Source organism: Triturus cristatus, chromosome 7 (assembly GCF_964204655.1).
Source record: "Triturus cristatus chromosome 7, aTriCri1.1, whole genome shotgun sequence".
NCBI classification, from domain to species: Eukaryota; Metazoa; Chordata; class Amphibia; order Caudata; family Salamandridae; genus Triturus; species Triturus cristatus.
Window position 1 is genome coordinate 1,131,618,432 of NC_140590.1, and position 19,646 is coordinate 1,131,638,077.

Below are 19,646 nucleotides of genomic sequence, written 5' to 3' on the forward strand. Positions count from 1 at the left end.
TATATGGCCTCACTAGCAAAAGTGGTACAGTCCTATGGGGTGGAGTTGGTGTCGTACGCTGACGACACCCAACTGCTCATCTCCCTATCACAAAACACCTCCAACACCCCCCACAATTTCAAAGCATGTATGCAGGCCCTAGCTGAATGGATGGACGCCCACTGTTTAAAACTCAATGGCTCTAAAACGGAGGTGTTGGTGGTAGGGGGAAAAAGGGAAGACTGGTCGGATGAATGGTGGCCTACTTGTCTGGGTCCTACCCCCATACCTTGTCAGGAGGCAAAGAATCTAGGGATCTGGATGAACCCTGCTCTCTGTTATGATGGCCACATTAGGCGTCTTGTAGGCAAATGTTTTGGAGTGCTAAAGACTCTAAACAAAACATTAGACCTCCTCCCTCTATCGGCCAGAAGAACGCTAACGCAGGCACTAGTAACCTCGCGTTTAGACTATGGTAACGTCTTGTTCCTAGGGTCCACCGAAGGCAGCATAGGTCGCCTACAAGTCATACAAAACTCCGCTGCCAGACTGGTGCTAAGAAGACCCAGGAGAGCCAACTCAAAAAAAGCACTGGATGCGCTTCATTGGTTACCTGTAAAGAAACGGGTGCGCTACAAGTGTCTCCTCTTCTGTCACCGCATCGTCTGGGACAGATCACCGACATATCTCAGAGACTTAATCAGCAGATATGAACCTACCAGGTCCCTTCGATCAGAGGGCGCCGGACTGCTGAAAGTACCTAGAACTAAGAAGGCTAGAATGGGCGGACGCTCATTTGCACTCCAAGCAGCCCAACAGTGGAATAAACTCCCCTGTGCAATGAGACTGGAGAGCAACGAAACGCGGTTTAGGTCCCTGCTCAAAACTCATCTTTACTCATCTTAATCCTGTCGGTCTGTATGCTGAGTTCTTGGTTAGTGTTAGCGCGGGGACACGCCGTGATGGCGTTACTGTGCGCTCTACAAACTCGATATTATTATTTTTTTATTTGCATCTGGGAAACTGCAATAGTAATAGTTAATCATATGCCTTAAGTCTGAGCTAAAGAGATAGGCACGGATATTGCGTCTTCGCTGACATTATCATCCTCCTCTTCGTCGTAATCGTAAGCTAGCTGGAACGACTCACACCTTCTGGAGCCTTGTACTGGGCGATCTTTAAACGACAGTTCTTCCTGAACTTCCTGGCATTCCTCCTCATCTGTCTCCTGGCTTTTAATTTGAAGTTGCGAGGGACTATAAACCACTCTGAATGGACCTTCATCTTCTGACTCCTGTAAATCCAGGAGTTTGGATGGGAGAAGTGGCGAGATCTTGGATCATGTGGAGAATTCTGCTCTTTTCTTGTCCGTCGACGAGCCCGTCGATGGAGGAAGTCTCTTCATTGAGATGGTCGATCTGGTCATCGGCGACTTAAAATTCATCGTCGACGAGAGCAACAACGGTGGCATTAGAATGGACCCGTTGTCGATGATGTCGTCATCGTAGATGTCATCGACGATGCAGTCGTCGTCGAGATGGTCGTCTACTACGCTGTCGACATCGAGGTCATCGACTCGTCGTGACAGAAGATACTCTGGTCTTCGTCGACGGGAGCGATGACAAAGCCTAAGTCTCTGAAGGCTTTTTGAGAGGTGTATGCGGCAAAGAAGGGGACGATGATTCCTTGGCTTCAGAATTTTCAGTTGTCTGTTTCTTCACCTCAGCTTTTTCCTCCGACAACTCCCTCTTATGTTTTGTATAGAAGTGCCGTTTAGAACCTTCATCAGGCTCAGAGTTTGAGGTGGTCTTCTTTTTTTGAAGCCATAATAAAAGGCGAGCTTCTCTATCTTTCAGGGTTTTAGCCGAGAAGGTGCGACAGTGTTTGCACTCCTTGGGGATGTGCTCAGGGTAAAGGCAGTACAAGCATTCTTTGTGAGGTTCCTCAGAATATAATCTGGCCTTCCCACATGATTTGCAAGATATGAACAGCCTCTTCTTAGAGCGGTCAGACATGGTGAAGAAATAGAGGAAAAACAGTACCTCAATCCAAAGCTGTAGAAAGGTCAAAAGTTCACCAAGTAACCAAAAACTGGGCAGAGCTCCTGGAGACTCCTTCTCAAACGACGGCTGTTGGAAATCTGAGGTATGGTGGCTCTGCTGCGAAGTGTGATCTCAGGGCTGGCAGCTGATTGGCTGGCATTTGAACCACATAATAATGATGATAGGCTACCATACTCTATACTTCCTTATGGGTTTCCATGCAGTTTTTTCTTTTACTGCTATTGTTATTCATTTAACGTGAGACTCCCACCATGACGACAGGGAAGATACAAGCAAGTGAATCTATGAAAGATTCAATACTGGAGAAAAGTCTTAAATAAATAAATAAAAGGACTGCTGAGATAGTCTCTTCATGTAAGCTCTAAAAGCTAGCAGTTGCAGTTTTATGGATTCAAATTACAGCTTTGAGTAAGCCAGGTGAAGGAGGAATCGTAGTACTGTTATCTCACTGGCAGTTAACAGTTAGATAGAGGTGCACTTCCCATGCATACAGCTCCAGTTCTGCACTGGCTCAAACCAGCCACAGCAGTGTTTGATTCGGGCCTGCACCCAACCACCCATTTGTCCAAACCCCTCACCGCATGTCCTTTGGCCATGCACATTAGTTATTTTGCCCTCCGCCCAATCGCCTGTTCTTCCCCATTGGTTAGTGCTGACCCACCCTTTCATCCTACCAGGTCCTGCAGCAACTGCAGACCTTTTATTTTATAAGCATTTACAAATTCACAGAAACTCATGTGCATGTTGACCTTCATTACATTTGTTTTCCTGATTTTTTTTGTTGCTTATTTGTATTAGTTTTTCAACCTCCTCTGTAGCAAGAATGGGTTATCATGACCGTTTTCATTGTGAAACTGTTTTCCACTGCTCAAAACTCGCTCGTGTTGGTGAATATGCGAAGTCCAAGATCGTGGGGAACAAAAATGATTCATGCCCTTCATCAGCCAATCTCATTTCATGAAAAATTCAAATGTGATTGACAGAATTTGTGAGTTTTCAGCTAGTACATTCAAAGGCCAAGTCCTAAACAGCTGAAACGAAAGTACAGAGTTGCTATTGCAAGTAGTACAGCATATTAAAGGTGTGCTGGGTATCCTGCAGATGAATAAAAAATATTCTATTGTGTGTGGACTCAGAGAAAATACCTATGATGGTGGAAGTAGATGACAGGTAAGTAAATTTTCCATCTTAGCTATTTCTGCTCATAACACCTAGGTGAATTTCCACTATTCGAGAAGAATCCCTATTGGTTGCTGTTTAAAAACTGTTCAGCCTTTCTTTCAAGGTAATGGATGAGACTTTTAAACACTGAGCAGGATATTGTCATTCATCACTTTATGGATTAACCTCTCAAAGAGGAATACAAAAGTGCTGGAGTACTCTTGTCACCACTGCCAGCATTGCCACAAACGCCTGACCTTTTTTTGCTCAAACTAGTATAAACTTTAAACTGTAAAATAAACCAACCATAAAAAAATAAGTGAAGTCGATTTTTTTTCAATAGTGTTTTGCTGAAAATTCATCAGAGGTCCCTTTTCAGCAAATACCATGATGGGCATTTGTCATTGTTTCTCATGCTTTAAATGGTCCTCTGCGTTTGGGTTTCGAGACACAGTGGGGAAACAAAGCTTATTTATCTATGAATAATGTTTTTGAACTGAAGAAGGTTTCGTCTGAGCTCAAAAAATAGTGTAATCCTGCTCAGTGATGTAGGGCATCAGAAGCGCACAAAGTGCCACATTTTTATAAATGTTCATTTAAATTCAATTTCTAGAATCCTATTTAATTTTGGTTTTCATTTCACCTTCTTACGTTATTAATTACGTTCCATCGCTGACTCTTAACCACAAGTAGTATTCGTCTTCAGAGTGTGACTACTGCTCATTGTACCTCTAATGTCTCCTGTTCTCTGGGTAGGGATGTGATCCGATGGCTCATTGATGCAGTGAAGTGCTGTTCCAATGAAGCAGACTGCGAGAACAATCCACCACTGTGGCCCGACAACACCAGGAACAAGGAGCAGATGTGAGATTTATTCTATCTGCATTGTTTGGCACTCTGTATTTCTTGTTCTTTTGTTAACCGATGTGACTTTGAATGCAAGGGTCCTGTGAGGTTAGAATCTGTATGCATGTGTGTGTGCGTGTGTCTACCTGTGCATGCACGTTAAGGGGGAAGCAGCATTTGCTAAACACTGCATGTATGATAAATTTGCATTCTGGTTTCCAGTGCTTTTTGCATTCTAATATGTGTGGACAGTTATTAAATGTACAGAGGATAACATCAGCATTATTCTTAGCTTTATCAGAATGCTGAATGTCAGTTCCATTCCCCTTTTGCCAAATCCTCATATTTCCAATGACTGAGAAACATATCCTGACGTACTAAAGACACTGGCTACTGTAAACCTATCCCATTTAGCTCCATTTTCTGTAAATTGCTTATGGTCTCTGTGCAGTGTGGGGCCTGATTTTGTGGCTCCATTCACACTAGAGTTTGTATTGTGGATGGGGTTGCAAAGTTTCCTATATATTCGAACACAACAATTCAGAGAGCGAAACTTATGCAAGTTGTCTGCAAGATATGTCTCTTTTCTCCTCTGCAGTTCTGTTTTATGGTATATCAGCCTTAATGTGCATAAATATGTAGCTAGTGAGAAGGCTCCTACGTAAATAGGTTTAGGAGTTGCTTTTTTAAATCTGACATTTGTACAGGATTTGTACATTGAAAGGAAAAGACTGTTTGAAGTGTAATGACCTGAATTTGTGTATTTTCTTGTCTATGCCTCCGGTGTGCTCATCACCAATGTTGCACTTAGTTTCTCTTGGGATTTATCTCCTTTGATCTCAGTCTACAGAACCAACTAAACACATCCCTGTTGCCATATTGCTTCCTTTTGATGATCTCTAAAGCCTTGGAATGTATTCATGGGAAAACAGCAACACCAAAAAGTTAAGCTTTCATAAGCTGAAGTACTCCATGAGTAGGTCTTCATTCATCATTGTAAGAAAGCGGATGGAGTTCACCAAAAATTATAATGGCACTATTCTTGTTAGGTTTAGTAATGGTTTCAGTAACTTTAACTTGAGCTCAACTAGTGGTAGCTATGACACAACAGACTTAAAGAAATCTGTAAAGTATTTAGAAGTACCAAAACAGTGAAACCACAGCACAATAAAAATTCAATTTTAATTTATAAAAATAGACAATATTACAATATACAAAATCACACTAAAACAACAGAAATCCAATAAGGGGATTTAAAAAAGTTTTTGGCTAAAAATAGCGCCAAAAAGCGTTACACGCAATCCATGCTCATCTGGTTGCGCTTGCCCAGGACCTAAATGCGATTAAGGATGACCGCAATGGAGCCTGGGACGAATACAGAAACCTGGTTCATCTTGGTCTGAAGTTTTACCTTCTGACTTAGTTTCTGTAATCAAAATAAAAAATCCTCAGTGGGTCTAGGCAGCAGGCTATGGCTGAGAAGGGATACATGAGGCCGGATAGCCATCGGACGAAGTCCTGGTGAAGTTGTTGACTTTTGGCGGGAAAGTGGGAGAAAATTATTTGGCGCCTTCACCCGGAGAAGATTTCTATTTTCCGACGTAGTCACTTTTATTCTGGTGTTCGAATTTCTCCCGGGGGGCAGTGCAGCAAGTTTTAGCCGAATGGTGCTCCACGAAGCTGGATATCGTCATTGCGGCATCCTGAATCTTTGAACCAGCAGCAACACACCTTTGTTGCAATGACATGGCAGGTTTGTCCAAGTCTCCTGTTGGTTCTCTGGGCAAAAAGTCTTGAAAATGTTTCTAAGTCTCGGGTTTTAGGGTTAGACGGGAGTACACTCTGGCACCAGCCAAAGGTCCCAGGACTTTGGGAACAGCACTTGGGAATCAGGACTCAGTCCAACAGATGCAGTTGGAATTGGTCAGCTGAAATCATCCAGGAAATTGGACTTCTTGTGACTTTTATATCCTTATAGCTTAAAAGGAGCTCAGCCAACTGACCCCTGGGGTCCACTTCTTTGTCCTGGGCACAAGTGGGAGCAGGTCCAGCAATTGGGGCGCTCCTCATGGGTCTCAACACTAGGTGCTGTCCTGTCTTCCACACGTCCAATAGTGTATTGAAGAAGGTGCCCAGGGTTGCCACTTTTATGTCTGCAACTAGCCTGTAGGTGGGGTGACTCCTGACCCTCTCTAACCATTAAGGACAAAGTTCCCAGGGCTATCCGTACCCACTTTTGAAACATTTTGTGTGTGCCCTAATGCAGATGATCCCACAGTGCCCCCCTCTACCTAACAACAAGATGGTAGAAACATTTTTCCAACGTGCAAAGCTCTTGCGCCCAGTGTAGTGGTCCGTTCAGGGAAATGAGCAAACCCTCCATCGTAGTAACTCAAAAACAATTCTGTGGGCAGCTAGTCTCCCACTGGGAGTGGTGCCTGGCTGGATAGGAAGACAAAAGGGAGGCGGGCCCAACTGAGAGCTACATCTACCATTAACAGGGTTGGCATACTTTGAAGTTAATTAAGTTCTCTTCCAGGGGATTCTCATCAATATAAGGATTGAATCGTCGCACCCACGCACTGAAATCCTCATATTTTCATACATATATGTATATCTAACTTTGTGCAACTTTACAGCACATTCATGTTTGGATTCTATAAAGTAAGGCAAAAAAATGGGCAAATTATTTAATTTTATGGATAAATTATTTTTCATTAGTTTTACAGAAAGCAAAAAGTAATGTACTATGTACACAGCTCTGTCGCCTACAACCCGGAGGCTGGTGACGCATAAGGTTGGTGTGACAAGAAAACCTGAACCCAACAAACCCCCGCCCACTGTTTCCCAATCTCTTGAGCTTTCAGAAAGTAAATAGCAGCACCACAATATTTCTCACATGACCCCAATCATGTATCCCCCGGGCCTGTACCTCGATCCCTCCCCACTGGGTAGTAGTCCTTTGTCTGGTGAAGCAATTTGAGATATATTTGGGGCAGTTCAATTCATTAAGTTCTGCTGATAAGAGATTTATAGGTGTCCAGCTTAAGTGTGGTTCCAAGCATCAGCTTCTCTGTGCTCAGAATGAACCATAGTTTGTGTAGCCATGTTGTGTGCCCCTGAGGGAGAGAATAGCCTGATGTGCTTCTTCTGCAGCGATGGTCATCTGTCAGCCTCGCATGGATTTCAGGGAATATATCTAAGGGTTGGATAGACCCAGCAGAGTATACTCAGGGAAGCACGGAATATGTGTGTCAAAGGCTTTGTCAATATCGTCCAGCACTTTTCCCCGGTGCCGGACCAGCTTCAAGCAGTCCCATAGTAAGTGCAATAAGGTACTAGTGTTCCCTAAGCCCCTCAAGCATTCGCAATTCCATTCCAGGTTCCATTACTGGCCCCAACCAGGCATCCAGTACCAATACAAAACAATTTTAAAGTCCGTCTCAGTGCTAGATGTGCTGTGTTTTACCAAGTAGTAGATGTCTTTTCATTCCTAAGGTGTGAATGTATGTTCTAGTTCCCTTTCCCATGTGTTTTGTCTCTGTGTTCTTGTCTATTGGTAGCGGTGGTCCCAAGAGATAGTATATTTATCGGATGAGGCGCCTTTCACAGTGTTTCAGGAGGATCCACTTCTCAAAGGGTGTCAGTTGACTGTGTGCATGGGGATTAGACGGAGGGTGTATATTTCTGTGGTGAGGCACCTATTTCTGTGTTTAAGGAGGATCCACTTCTCAAAGGGTGTCAGTGGCCTATGTGAGTGGGATTTGACATAGGGGCTTGTCACCCAGTTCCCGATTTGTAAATAGGGGATACAATTTGCTTCAGAAATAGTAAAGTCTTCTTCAGGCTGACAAAGTGGGTGATTCCATTAGTGTCAAACAACCTATGTGCTTACAGCCTTCCTCTTGCCATTGGGAGAAGTGTTCTGCCTGCAGACCAAGGATGAAGTCTGGATTGGCGAGAATGGGGGGCATGGTCGAGGTAAAGGTAGTTAAACCTCATGCCTCGATCTGATCCCACACACTCATTCTAGTTCTGGTGATGGGTGAGGAATACTGGTCTCATGCCCTATGTTTTCATGGCAGCCAGGAGATTTTCTATGTGTGTGTACTAGCTAGTGCCTGGTCGATGAAGCACCTGTGTTTTTCCGAGGAAGCTCTATCCTTCTCAACCAAGAAACAGGGTTGTGTACAGCTTTGAAGTATTGTGTAATGTGAGGGAACCTCGGGTCCCCCTCATCGGTGAATCTGTAGGTGGGCTGCTTCTGCATGCGTGGCCCTTCCGGTGCCATATATACTTGATTCCAAGCTACAGGGAGTTATGGGGGGGTGTCATTGGAAGGGCTTGGAAAGTGAATAGGATCTTAGGCAATATAGTCATTTGTATTGCAGTTATTCTGCCTAGCCAGGAGAGGCAGTGATGACTCCATTTTGTGAGTTCATATCTCACTTGGGTGAGGAAATTATGGTAGTTGATCTCAGCAGTCTGAGAGGCAGAGAAGGCTAGGTGCACCCCAGGTAGGGGATGTGTACATCTGTCCACTCTATAGGAAATTGGGCTCAGAACTGCGTTTTGTGGTGCTGAGGCACTGTCAAGTTGAGGATCTGTGCTTTTTTGAAGGTTAATTTTGAACCCTGATATTGTTTCAAAATGGAGCAGTTCTGCCACCAGGGCAGGTAGTGCGGACATACGGTTAGTAAGCGCCAGAATCACGCCATCTACATATAGGTTGATAGTATGCCTAAGTCTCCTGAACGGAACCCCTGAGATATTAGTGTCCGTCTGGACCCTTTGTGTGAATGGCTCTATGTAGAGAGCGGGGAGGGAACAGTGGGCACCCCTCTTGCGTTCCTCTTTGTATGGAGAATAATTCCAAAGAGACCCAATCCTATCTCACGTCGGCCCGTGGAGAACAGTAGATACTCTGGACCCAGTGGCAGAATCTGGCCCCAAAGCCAAAATTCTTCAGGGTAGCAATTAAGCTGCCTGGGGATTTTAGCGGTTTCCGCCTGGCTTTGGCAATTGCCTCTTCCAGTATAACCAACTCCTCTAGCTTCCCTGCTTGTGATGTGAGGATTCTTGTTATTGGGCCTTCTGTAAGTATGTAGGGATGGCTTCATTGTTTACTTTCTGGTCCAAATACTGAGATTGGTAAAAATCCCAGAAGACTGCAGTTATTTGTCTGTCTTCCGAGACCTACAGAACCCTCCTCCAACCCTGATCATGCCTATTTTATCTTGCTATATCTTAGAACACAGGCACTGTGCCAGTAAGCTTCCGCATTTGTGAGCCCTGTGGGAAATTTGTGCTTAAGGGGCAGCTGGGCATATTCTATTCTGCCTTATTCAGCTCACACCACACCCTGGTGGCACTTGAGCATTTATGAATGGTCACCAATTTGTTTATTGCATTTTCTAATTGTGCCCGCTTTTCTCTCCTTAGTCTGTTATTTCAGGCTGACAAGATGGTCAGCTCCTCTCTGACTACTGTTTTAGCGATTCCTGCAGCGTGTCCACGGCCATCTCTCCCGTGTCGTTATGCAAATAGTACAGTGTTTATGATGTTGATATTGCTGGTGTCTTAGATGAGGCTGCCTCGAAGCCTCTAGTTATTGGGGCCTATCGTGTCCTGTCCACCCGCATAGCCAATGTGACCGGGGCATGGTCGGACAGTGACATGGGGTCGATACCCACCACCTTGACCACAGTCTAAATAGCTGGGGTGCACAGAAAATAGTGTATGCGTGCATAGGTTTTGTACACCAAGGAGTAAAATGTGTAGTCCCAGTCACTGGGGTGGGCGCACCTCCATAGATCTTCCAGACTGCAGTCTAGCAGACACTTCCGACGTTGCTGAGAATTTTCCAGTCTGACCGAACTGTTGGACTGATCGGTCACATTTGCTGTTCATCACTCGATTCAAGCTGCCACCCATCAGAACAGCTGCGCCCAGGGACTGCAGGGTTTTTGACTGGCCCTCATTAATAAAATGTTCCTGTTGCTCATTTGGAGCATATATAGAAGCTATTGTGACCAATAGAGATCTCAATCGTATGCAATATGCCAAAAGGCACCCTTTGATTCGAGGACTTTGCCCTGTCACTTTCCCCTGAAGTCCCTAGAAAGAAGTATGTTGTCTTCCCCTTAAATAACCGCCCCGTAGGACCAGTATTTTCGGTGCAACCATTGAAATTTCAGCCTCACTTTGTCTTTTGGCACGCTAGCCGGATGATTTAGGCCTCTGACATTGAGGCGAAGTACTTTTACTTCCATCGTGAGCATTGAGCGGGGGAGCCAAGGGCTCCCTTCGTACGTGTATAAATCATGGGCCCTGGTAGTATAATGGTGTACAGTTTGGGTGGCCTCTGTGTCAAGAGTGGCAAGCAAAAAAAGTTTTGCAACAAAAACTAAAACTAATTTATCCCAATAAAGTCCATAGCAAATGGAAGACTGCAAGTTGAGTCAATCGAGCGGAGCTCGGTCAGGAGCGTAGAGATCTTACTTGGCATTTTGTCCTTAATCACTTTGGGAAGGGGTCTAAAGACTAGTCTGTTCCGCGTTCTGTATCCTGTGAGATTGTGTCTGGCATTGCCCTGTGCCCATGTGCGATCACACCTGGGTCTGGACTCTAGCACCTGGATGTTTTCGTGGGACTGTGCAAGTATGAGGTCTGGAGACCCCACAGATGAACCTTGGCAATCCTCAGGCTGCAGGCTCAGGATTTGGTGGGACTCGTTGAGTGTTTTGGGCTGATGCAGTTGGCCCACCAGCTGAAGATGATCTTGAATGTTTTTCTCCGGCCAGAAGTGGCCTTCTTGGCGCATAGGAATTCTGTGATTGACTTGAAGTTCCTTCATCGCTATAGAGGGAGTCTCAAAAGGTCTTGGAAAAGAGATCTTGCGCCTGCGAAATTAGAGGGGTTGTAGGCCTCTGGCTTTCCTGAGGATTTCCAACTTCAGCTGGAAGTCATGTATCTACCCTAGAATGTTGGATGGGTGTACATCGTTCCCCCCTACGCTGCCGACTTGGTAGACCCTATCAAGTTGTAGTTGACTCCCCTCTTCATGTCCTTGGATATGCAGGAATAAGTCCACTAATTAGGGGAGGGAGAGAAGCAGATACTCATTTGGCTTCCACAGCTAATATGTTCCTGTGACAATCTCTATGTGATTGTCACGGAGACCTCAATAACACAGGGCGCAGTATATGATGCAGTGGCGGCTGGTGCAGGTAAGCGTGGTAGGCCAGGGCACAAGCGCAAGGTAAGTGCTTTTATTAATTAATTTTATTTTGCCTATTCCGTCATCTGACACTTCGTCCCCCACCCCTCCCCACCGCGCTTACCTGCACCGCCCGGGACCGATATGTTGATTCTCCGCTCTTGTGGTTAGGTGAGCAGCATCATCATTGGGTCTTATCACCCGAGTGTCTGTTCTCCAGGTGATCAGCTATCCTCCAACAGGCGGGAGACTGTTTAGTTTGTGACAGTTGTGAATAGTGAAAAAAGATTACAATCATCTACTTTCCTGCATGTGATATTTTATTATACAGGAAAGTGATAACATTAAAAAAACTGAACTAGGGGGGCTATTGTGGGTGTGTTATTGGTCCACAGCATATAGTGGTAGGTCTTGGTAGGTCGATATGTTTTGGCCCTAGGTTGCCCCAGTGGGTCGTGGGTCCTTCATCAGGACCACAAACGTGTGGGTAGGTCGATTCACTTACCCCTCTTCGTCAGTGAGCACAGTCACTCAATTACTGACGTCGCGTTATAGGCGCAGACTTTGCCTATAACTTTTTAAGGAGATGGTTGGTCCTCCTTGGGGAGTCGAGAGGTAAAGAGAACTCTTAATTGAAGGTCGTCTAAGCAGGTGCTGCTGCAGTAGTCCTCGCCCGGAATAAGGCCTGCACATAGCCCACAATGTCTGAGCCCTCAACTCCGGTCGGCACCCCCTGCAGTCATATGTTTTTCTGGCAGGATCTGTTTTCAAGGTGTTCCACATGGTCTTCGAGGTCCTGGAGTCGTAGCACTTCTTGTTGGATCATCTCCATAACTTCTTACCGCAAAATCTTGTTGTCTACCAAGTAGGACAAACTGTCACTTAGTGAGCCCATGTTGATCCTCATGTCCTGCAGTTCCTGTGACAGGTCCTTTTTACCGTCTGTAGTTCCTATTTGAGGGAGTCAAAGAGGGATTCTAGGAATGCCTGTGTAACTGGGGCCGTTTCCTGTCTTGTGGGTGGGAGTGTATTGAGACACAGGAGCCTTTTTAGAGTAGGCATCAGTGGAGAGCTTTAGCATGTCATGCAAGTTGTGATATTTCTTGCCTTTGGAAGTAGCCATCTGGATAGTAGGATGAGTACTTCAACCCATAGGGTGTGATGATCACATGCCCAGATACTCTATGCTGGTCAGGATTATAAGGTGGCAATTGTGGGCATTTGGTGGTATAGCCTGCTAGCATTCACAGGCTGCATGTACTGGTCTGCTGTTGATGTGTCTGCAAAAAACAAGGGGCTTTCTTTATTGTAGCTCCTGAGGAAGCTGGGCACACAGCCTCCATGTGAGACCTGGCGGTGAGTTGTTGAGGAGTGCTCTGGAGAAGTATGTTATGGCACAGTGGTTGGTGGCTTGCTTTGACCCTTACTCCTCTCTCACCGCTGAAAATGCTTGCATGCGTTGTCTCCCAGTGCGGTTGTATCTGGGCCGGTGGGACGACTGCACTTCAGCAGGTGTCCCGTCTGTACTGGGTGTGCTTGGAGCCCTCTTGTGGCAGCCTCCTGCAACACCCATTCCTTTCATGCCACCTTGTTGATGTTCCACAGGCAGCAGGCGAGGAGGGGAGCAACTTGTCTGTTGTGGGGTTGAGGTGGGTGTCCTTGATATTGCCTTTAACACTCACTGATTAACTAAGCGGGCAGCAGCCGTGATTCAAGTGTTATGCCATCTCGGAGCCCCTGCATCCAGTCTCCCCCAGCAGATCACCAGCCTTTTTTTTTATTACGCACTTTTTTTTTTTTACTGCAGTTCCAGGGGGCCCTGTGTGGTGGGGGGCCCATGCCCCTCTACGGCTCAGAGGCGCTGCTGCTTCTCCTGTCAGCGGGAAGTGCACAGAAGAGAGCACAGACTCACGGAGCTTCGAAGTTGGTTTTGCAGCGCTCAGCCACAGCCCTTGCCCTGGGGACTACACTGTTTGTTGCATTGGCGAAGAGGCCGACCCTCACTGAGCTACAGCCAGGCTGACCGAACCAGTGCAATGCCGGAACACTGCTGCATGGCAGTTGTGGATGCTACATGGCCCTCTTACCGGGCAGTCTGGGCCTCCTTTCCCCGCCATGTCACCGTTCGTGCGATCCAGGGAATGGAGGCTCGTGCTGGACGTCTCATGCTGCCACCACCTTGGCCACACACCCCCTCCATTTATTTCATTTTCGAAAAGAAGCCAAATATATAAAATCTTTTACAAACCTTTTTTTAAGATGAAAGGGAATGTGTGACATTGTTACCCAATAGCAGTAATGCAAAGCACAATAGAGAAAAACTGACACTGTGCACAATACACCCTGCACCCTATCCTGCCTCACAGGTGACAGTTGGGTCAGTTCCTTTTTCCGGCTCTTTGAGGTAGGATCCTGGAGCACTATGCTTCACCTAGTTGGCTTAAAATTATTGAGAACTCTATCCAGAACATTTCTTTTTGTTTTTCCTCAATGTCTTTCAAGGCCTAGAGGGTAGTGTAGTTACACCTTTTAATGACAGAGAACAAAATATTTTCTTGTCAAAATGCCTTGACTTTTAGAGAAGTGCCCTTCTTGTGGGAAAAAGAAGGCCCCGCCCAAAGAATTTCAGAAGAACCCTCCAGGAAAGGGAAAAGACCCGGCTGCATGACCTCTAAGAGAAAAGGCAAGAAACAGCAACTAGGGCATCAAGAGCCCTTGGGGAATCTCATGCTTTTTCCTTAGTTCCCTCCTCCCGCTGTAAGGACTCCCATAGAGGGAGATCCAGGGAGAAATTCCACCAGAGGAACAGGAGACGCTCCCGACTGAGGTTAAGAAGCATGACAAAGAAAACAAAAAAGCTACCCGTGTGTTCTCCGTCCACAGGTACGCCATCAAGACACCTCTCGACCTCGGAGTTCACCATCAAAGCACCCTTCGACGTCAGTCACCTGTGAAGTCGAAAACCTATCCACCCTCACCATCGAAACACATCTCAGTGTCGAAGACCATGTCGACAGACACACGACGTTTGCCATCATGTTGAAGCGTATTTCAGCACCATCAAAGCCATCTACCACAGAATCTAGACTTCGCTTCACATCCAGAGCTAGAGCTCTTCCTGCTTTAAGCATCTTTCCACGATGGCTACAAAGTTTACAAACAAAGAGGTGTGCCTCATACATCAGGCTGAGAGTATTACCACACATATTCCCCATCACAGGTCACACCTTAGATCCAGCTTTCAACCACATTATTGCCTAGGAGGTCAACGTCTGCTCATTTGTCGCCGGGCACACCACCTAAAACAACGCTATGAACTCCAGCTGCTCCTGTATGACCCCTGAGCAGCCCCCTGAGCAGCCCCCTGAGCAGCCACCTAGATGTCCCCAAAGATTTACAAGTCCAAAACTGCCTCATCACTCCAGATCTAGAACTAGATCTAAGAGAACTTCAAAAGCAGGTGAACGTCCTAAGGTTCCAGAAGATCAAGTGGGATATCACCATCTTGACACATTGCAAAATGTATGGCCGCTGGCGCAGCTCATCTAAGGAAACAAAATGTCTGTCTATCCTTACCTAGATAACTGACTAATAAATGGCATATCATCAGAGGAGACATTGAAACATTTTCAAACCAGCCACAAACCATTAGCCAAAGTGGGTGTTCTAGTAAACCTCAGGAAATCTACAACCTACTCAGTGCAAACAAAGCAAAACCTTGGAACAGTACTTGATACAAAGCCCACAAAAGTGTATCCTTCGGAGGAGAGGTTATCATCAATCCATCTTAAGTTGCCCAATCTCTTGCACAATCTTCGTTCCGCGTCCCAACAGATTTAATCTGTACTTGGTTTGAAGGCCTCTTTCATTTTTCTATTACCACATGCAAGCTTCACATGATGCCATTACAGCAATACCTAGAGGACCAGTGAAATCTATTCTAGCACCACTGGGAAAAGAAACGGAATATCTTGCAGTTTGCAATCCAGTCTTTTCCATGGTGGAAACAGCCAAAGAATCTACTGAAAGGTATATTGTTCCATCAAGATCTTGACAGGAAATTGCCTCCAACAAATGGGTCCCAGTTGTGGTGCAACCGTTAACACCTATAACTTCTCACATGCCCTCCCATCATACCACTTCCTCCCTCACAGCTTCGCAAAGAAAATCAATGCCTTCTAGCGGTAGAAGTGCAGTGAAAGCCCTCCTACAAAAAAAAGGCCATTGAACACTTTCTTTTGCAACACCAGGGAAAAGAGGTCTGCTCCCTCCACTTTCTTATTCCCAAGAAGGACGTCTCCCTCAACCCAATACTCCACCTTGAGCCCCTAAACTGGTATAGCCTGTCGGAATTTTTCCACATGGCAACCCTTCCGGATGTCATCCCTCTGCTGCAGCAAGGCAACTTCATGACCACATTGGATCGAAAAAACGCTTATTTCCATATCCCCATCCATCCAGCTACCCGTGCTTCGTTGTATTTGGCCATCATTACAAGTTCAAAGATCTACCTTTCGGCATCACCACCACTTCAATGGTCTTCACCAAGTGCCTAGTGGTCGCCACACACTTAAGACATGAAGGCATCTGCATCTTCCCCTTTGTAGATGATTGGTTCATCAAGTGCTCAAACAAGTGTCAGTCCCTGGTCCATACCCGTATCGCTAATCCTCTCCTTCACAGCCTGAGCTTTAACATCAACATCATTAAATCACACGGGGTCCTCTCCAGGTGCATACCTTCCTTGAGTCAACCATAAACTGTGTTGGCTGGGGCAGGCTTTGCTTGTAACTAAGTGCTATGGCTTTCCAGCAGCTTGTCCCTCTTTTTCAGCTGAAACATCTTCTCTCAGCAAGAACAGTAATGCGACTTCTGGGCATGAGGCCTCCTGCATCACCATAGTACTCAATGCCTGACTACACATGGGCCCACTTCAACAGTGCCTTGAAGCACATTGGTCTGAAGCAGAGGGTCATATGGAGTATCTATTGTTGGTGAAGGACAGTGTTTATCGATCTCTGCGGTGGTGCAACAACGACAATCTGTTGCTGGGCTGGCCTATTCAAGAAACTATACCCCAGATGACCATTACCAATCACATGAAAGTACAGGTGTTGTGGACCCTGCAACAACAGGGATACCAAATCAACCAACTGAAGCTTTTAGCAGCCCAGCTCACCTTCAAAGCCTTCCTCCTACAGAGTCAGGGCACGCTAGTCTTGATCCTAACAGGCAACATGTACGCCATGTACTACCTAGAGATGCAAGATCAGAATCCATTCCCTCCACCTTTTCTTATTATCTAAATTTGGCTTTGGACCCTCTGCCGACATATCCACCTGATGGTGTAGTATCTCCGGGGTGGACAACGACCTAGCTGATCTGCTCAGCAGGTCCCACCAACAAGTCCACAAATAGGAACTCAATCCTGTAGTTATCCACAATTACTTCTGTCACTGTGGGACTCTTCTAATAAACCAGTTTGTCACTCACGAAAACTCCAAATGCCAAAGCTTCGCATTCAGGCTCCCACAGCCCATGGGGAATTCACTATGGTTGAATTGATTAGGGATTTTTGCCTATGCTTTTCTACCTCTCCCACTCCTTTCACTAATGGTGAAATGCTGCAAACATCCTAAACTCTCATCCTTGTAACCCCTATCAAGGCCAGACAGCCTTGGTGCTCAACTCTACTTGAAATGCCAATCAACTCCCAGGAGAAGCTCTCCAACATGCCAGACCTTCTCACCAGAAATCCGATATCTAGACCCCCAAACAGCTCGACCTAGCGATTTGGCACATACGGTTCTAGAATTTTGGTACCTACACATCCCTAGCCTGTGAAGAAAGAAAAAAAAAAAAGCAAGAATCTAAAGATGGAAAGAAAATAGAAAAGAGGAGCGGGCGCAGCGTTCCAATGGTGAGGATGAGCTATAGTGGAGGAGGAGTAAGTCCCCAGATCAGAGCGTTGGATCCAACCACCCCCCGAGAGGGTTGTCTACCCCCACCCTGCCTACCCCAGCTCCTCTTTATAGCGTTCGCCCCTAGGGAGCAGAGGGTCATCAAATAGTTGGAGGGCCCGTAAACTGGGGGGGGGAGACAGCACAAGCATGTTCCAGTTTAGAGAGATGGAAAACTAGGGGTTGCCAAATGCGCTTGAATTTAGCGACTGTGTGGGCTAGACGATGGGAGAAGAGCTCCATCGCCATTACCTGCCATAGTCTGGTGAGCCACACCGAGGGGGAGGTCAAGGCCTTCTTCCAATGGAGCGCTATAACCTGCTTCGCTGTATTAATCATGTGGAAAATCAAGCGCCAGTCCGAGTGAGTCATTGCTTTTAAGAAACCTCGGCCGGAGCCCTAAAATCACTAGCTCTTTCCAAAAGATCGTTGTAAGTGGGCAAGACCAACATATGTGCATGAAGGAACCTGGGGCGGTCTGGCAACGCCAGAAGGTAAGCGTGGAATTGGGGAACATCTTTTGTAATCGGAGGGGGGTGTAATAACAACGTGTCATGATTTTGTAAGCTGTTTCCTGTTGGGCAATGCTTTTAAAAGTGCCAGGAATGTCCCTCCACAATTGTTCCCAGCGGTCAGGGGGAATGTCTTCCTCAAGGTCCGTGTGCCAGCGTTGTTGATAGGTATGAGATGGGAGCGCATGTGAGTGTTGAAGGACCTTGTACGTCCTAGAGATCAGGCCTCGGGGAAATTTTAAAAGCCTCCCCCCAGTCCCCCCCCCCCCCCCCCCCCCCTCGAATAGATGAGCAATTGTACGACATTCTCCAGCTGTCCATGCAGGAAAGGATGTGGGCTGGAGGGGTGGTGGAAACTCCGGGTTTCGCGCCACAGGTGTTTGAGGGCAGGGAAAGGAGGTAAGACCTTGGGCCACTGCAATTCTGTCCCATATCTCCAAAACCGTTCGTATTGGGGTAGCAATATAGGCGCTACGATGGCGAGCACTCCCCTGCAACCAAGCCAGAGCCCAGAGCGGGCGGCAAGCCACACCTCCTGTCCATGTGGAATCAATGTTTCTCGCTTTCGCGAACCACCCACTCTGAGACATAGTGCAGATGCGACGCCCAATAATTAACATGAAAATCTGGGCATGCCAGCCCTCCCCGGTCCCGCGGCAACGTTAGTACTTTGGTAGAGAATCGCGGCCTCCTCCCACCCCAAATAAACGCATTAACCTCCCGTTGAAGGCTCAGAATGTCCCTTTGAGGGATAGGGGTTGGAAGTGCTTGGAAGAGATAAAGGATCTTGGGGAGAATGGACATCTTGACCACATTGAGGCGGCCCAACCAGGAAATAGGTAGCTATTTCCTTTGCCAGAGATCATCCTTAACTCAATTTCTACAAGAGGGCCTATTTGCCTTTGTCCACGAGTCCAGCGTAGCCGTGACGTTAATACCTAGATAGCGAATGGATTGGGAGGCCCACTAGAAGGGGAATCCTGTTCCCAAGCTCCTCGAGCTGTTGCAGAGAGAGGGTATGGTTAAGCGCCTGTGACTTAGCAAGGTTGATCTTAAGCCCTGAGATCAACTTGAACTGGAAGAGTACATCAAGCAGCGCTGGGAGGGAGCTCTCGGGGTTAGTAAGTGTCAAAAGGATATCATCAGCGAAGAGAGCGATTTTGTGCTTGACCCCCCCAAATAGGAGGCCATTAATTTCCGCCAATTGGCGGATGGCAATCGCCAGGGGCTCCACGGCCAGGGCAAAGAGCAAGGGGATAAAGGACAGCCCTGGCATGTGCACCGATGGATGGGTAATGGGGGGGGGGTAAGGAGACCGTTGAGTCTGATATGTGCTGATGGCACCGCATAGGGGCCCATGATACGGGCAATCGTGACCGGGCCCAGGCCTATCTTCTGCAACACCGCCCTGAGAGAGGACGAGTCTACCCGGTCAAATGCATTCTCGGCATCGAGAGAAAGGAGGAGAGCCGTGATGTTATGGCATTGGACCTTTTCCACCAAGTGGGCTACTCGCCAGAGATTATACTCCCCTTGTCGTTCGTGTATGAAGCCCACCTGGTCGGGCTCCATCAGACCAAGTAGATGGGTAGCTAAATGTTGGGCTAATATTTTGGTATACAGTTTAACGTCCACATTTTGCAAAGAAATGGGGCAGTATGAAGCACAAGAGGTTGGTCTTTCCCCGGCTTGGGAATAAGCGCTATTTCAGCTCCGGCCATGGTCGGTGTGACACTTTGTAAGGGCAAAGGTGTAAAAAAGTCGCAGCAACGTTGCCTGCAACTCTGGGAGAAAAAGACAATAGAATGGTATTGTAAGGCCATCAGGGCCTGGCGCCTTGCCAATAGGGAAACTTTTCAATGCTTTTTGAAGTTCTTTTGCAGTGATTGGTTCATCCAATTGTTGT

The 19,646-nt window shown here is 46.6% G+C and overlaps 1 protein-coding gene across 2 annotated transcripts in view; it reads left to right on the forward strand.

Moving 5' to 3' along the window:
• Positions 1-19,646, forward strand: part of SIMC1 (SUMO interacting motifs containing 1) — a 345,516-nt gene that overhangs the window by 198,100 nt on the left and 127,770 nt on the right. For both annotated transcript variants that reach the window (XM_085618268.1, XM_085618267.1), the window contains exon 6: positions 3,960-4,067. In XM_085618268.1, coding sequence (XP_085474394.1) covers positions 3,960-4,067 — 108 coding nt within the window. The remainder of the gene's footprint in view (positions 1-3,959; positions 4,068-19,646) is intronic.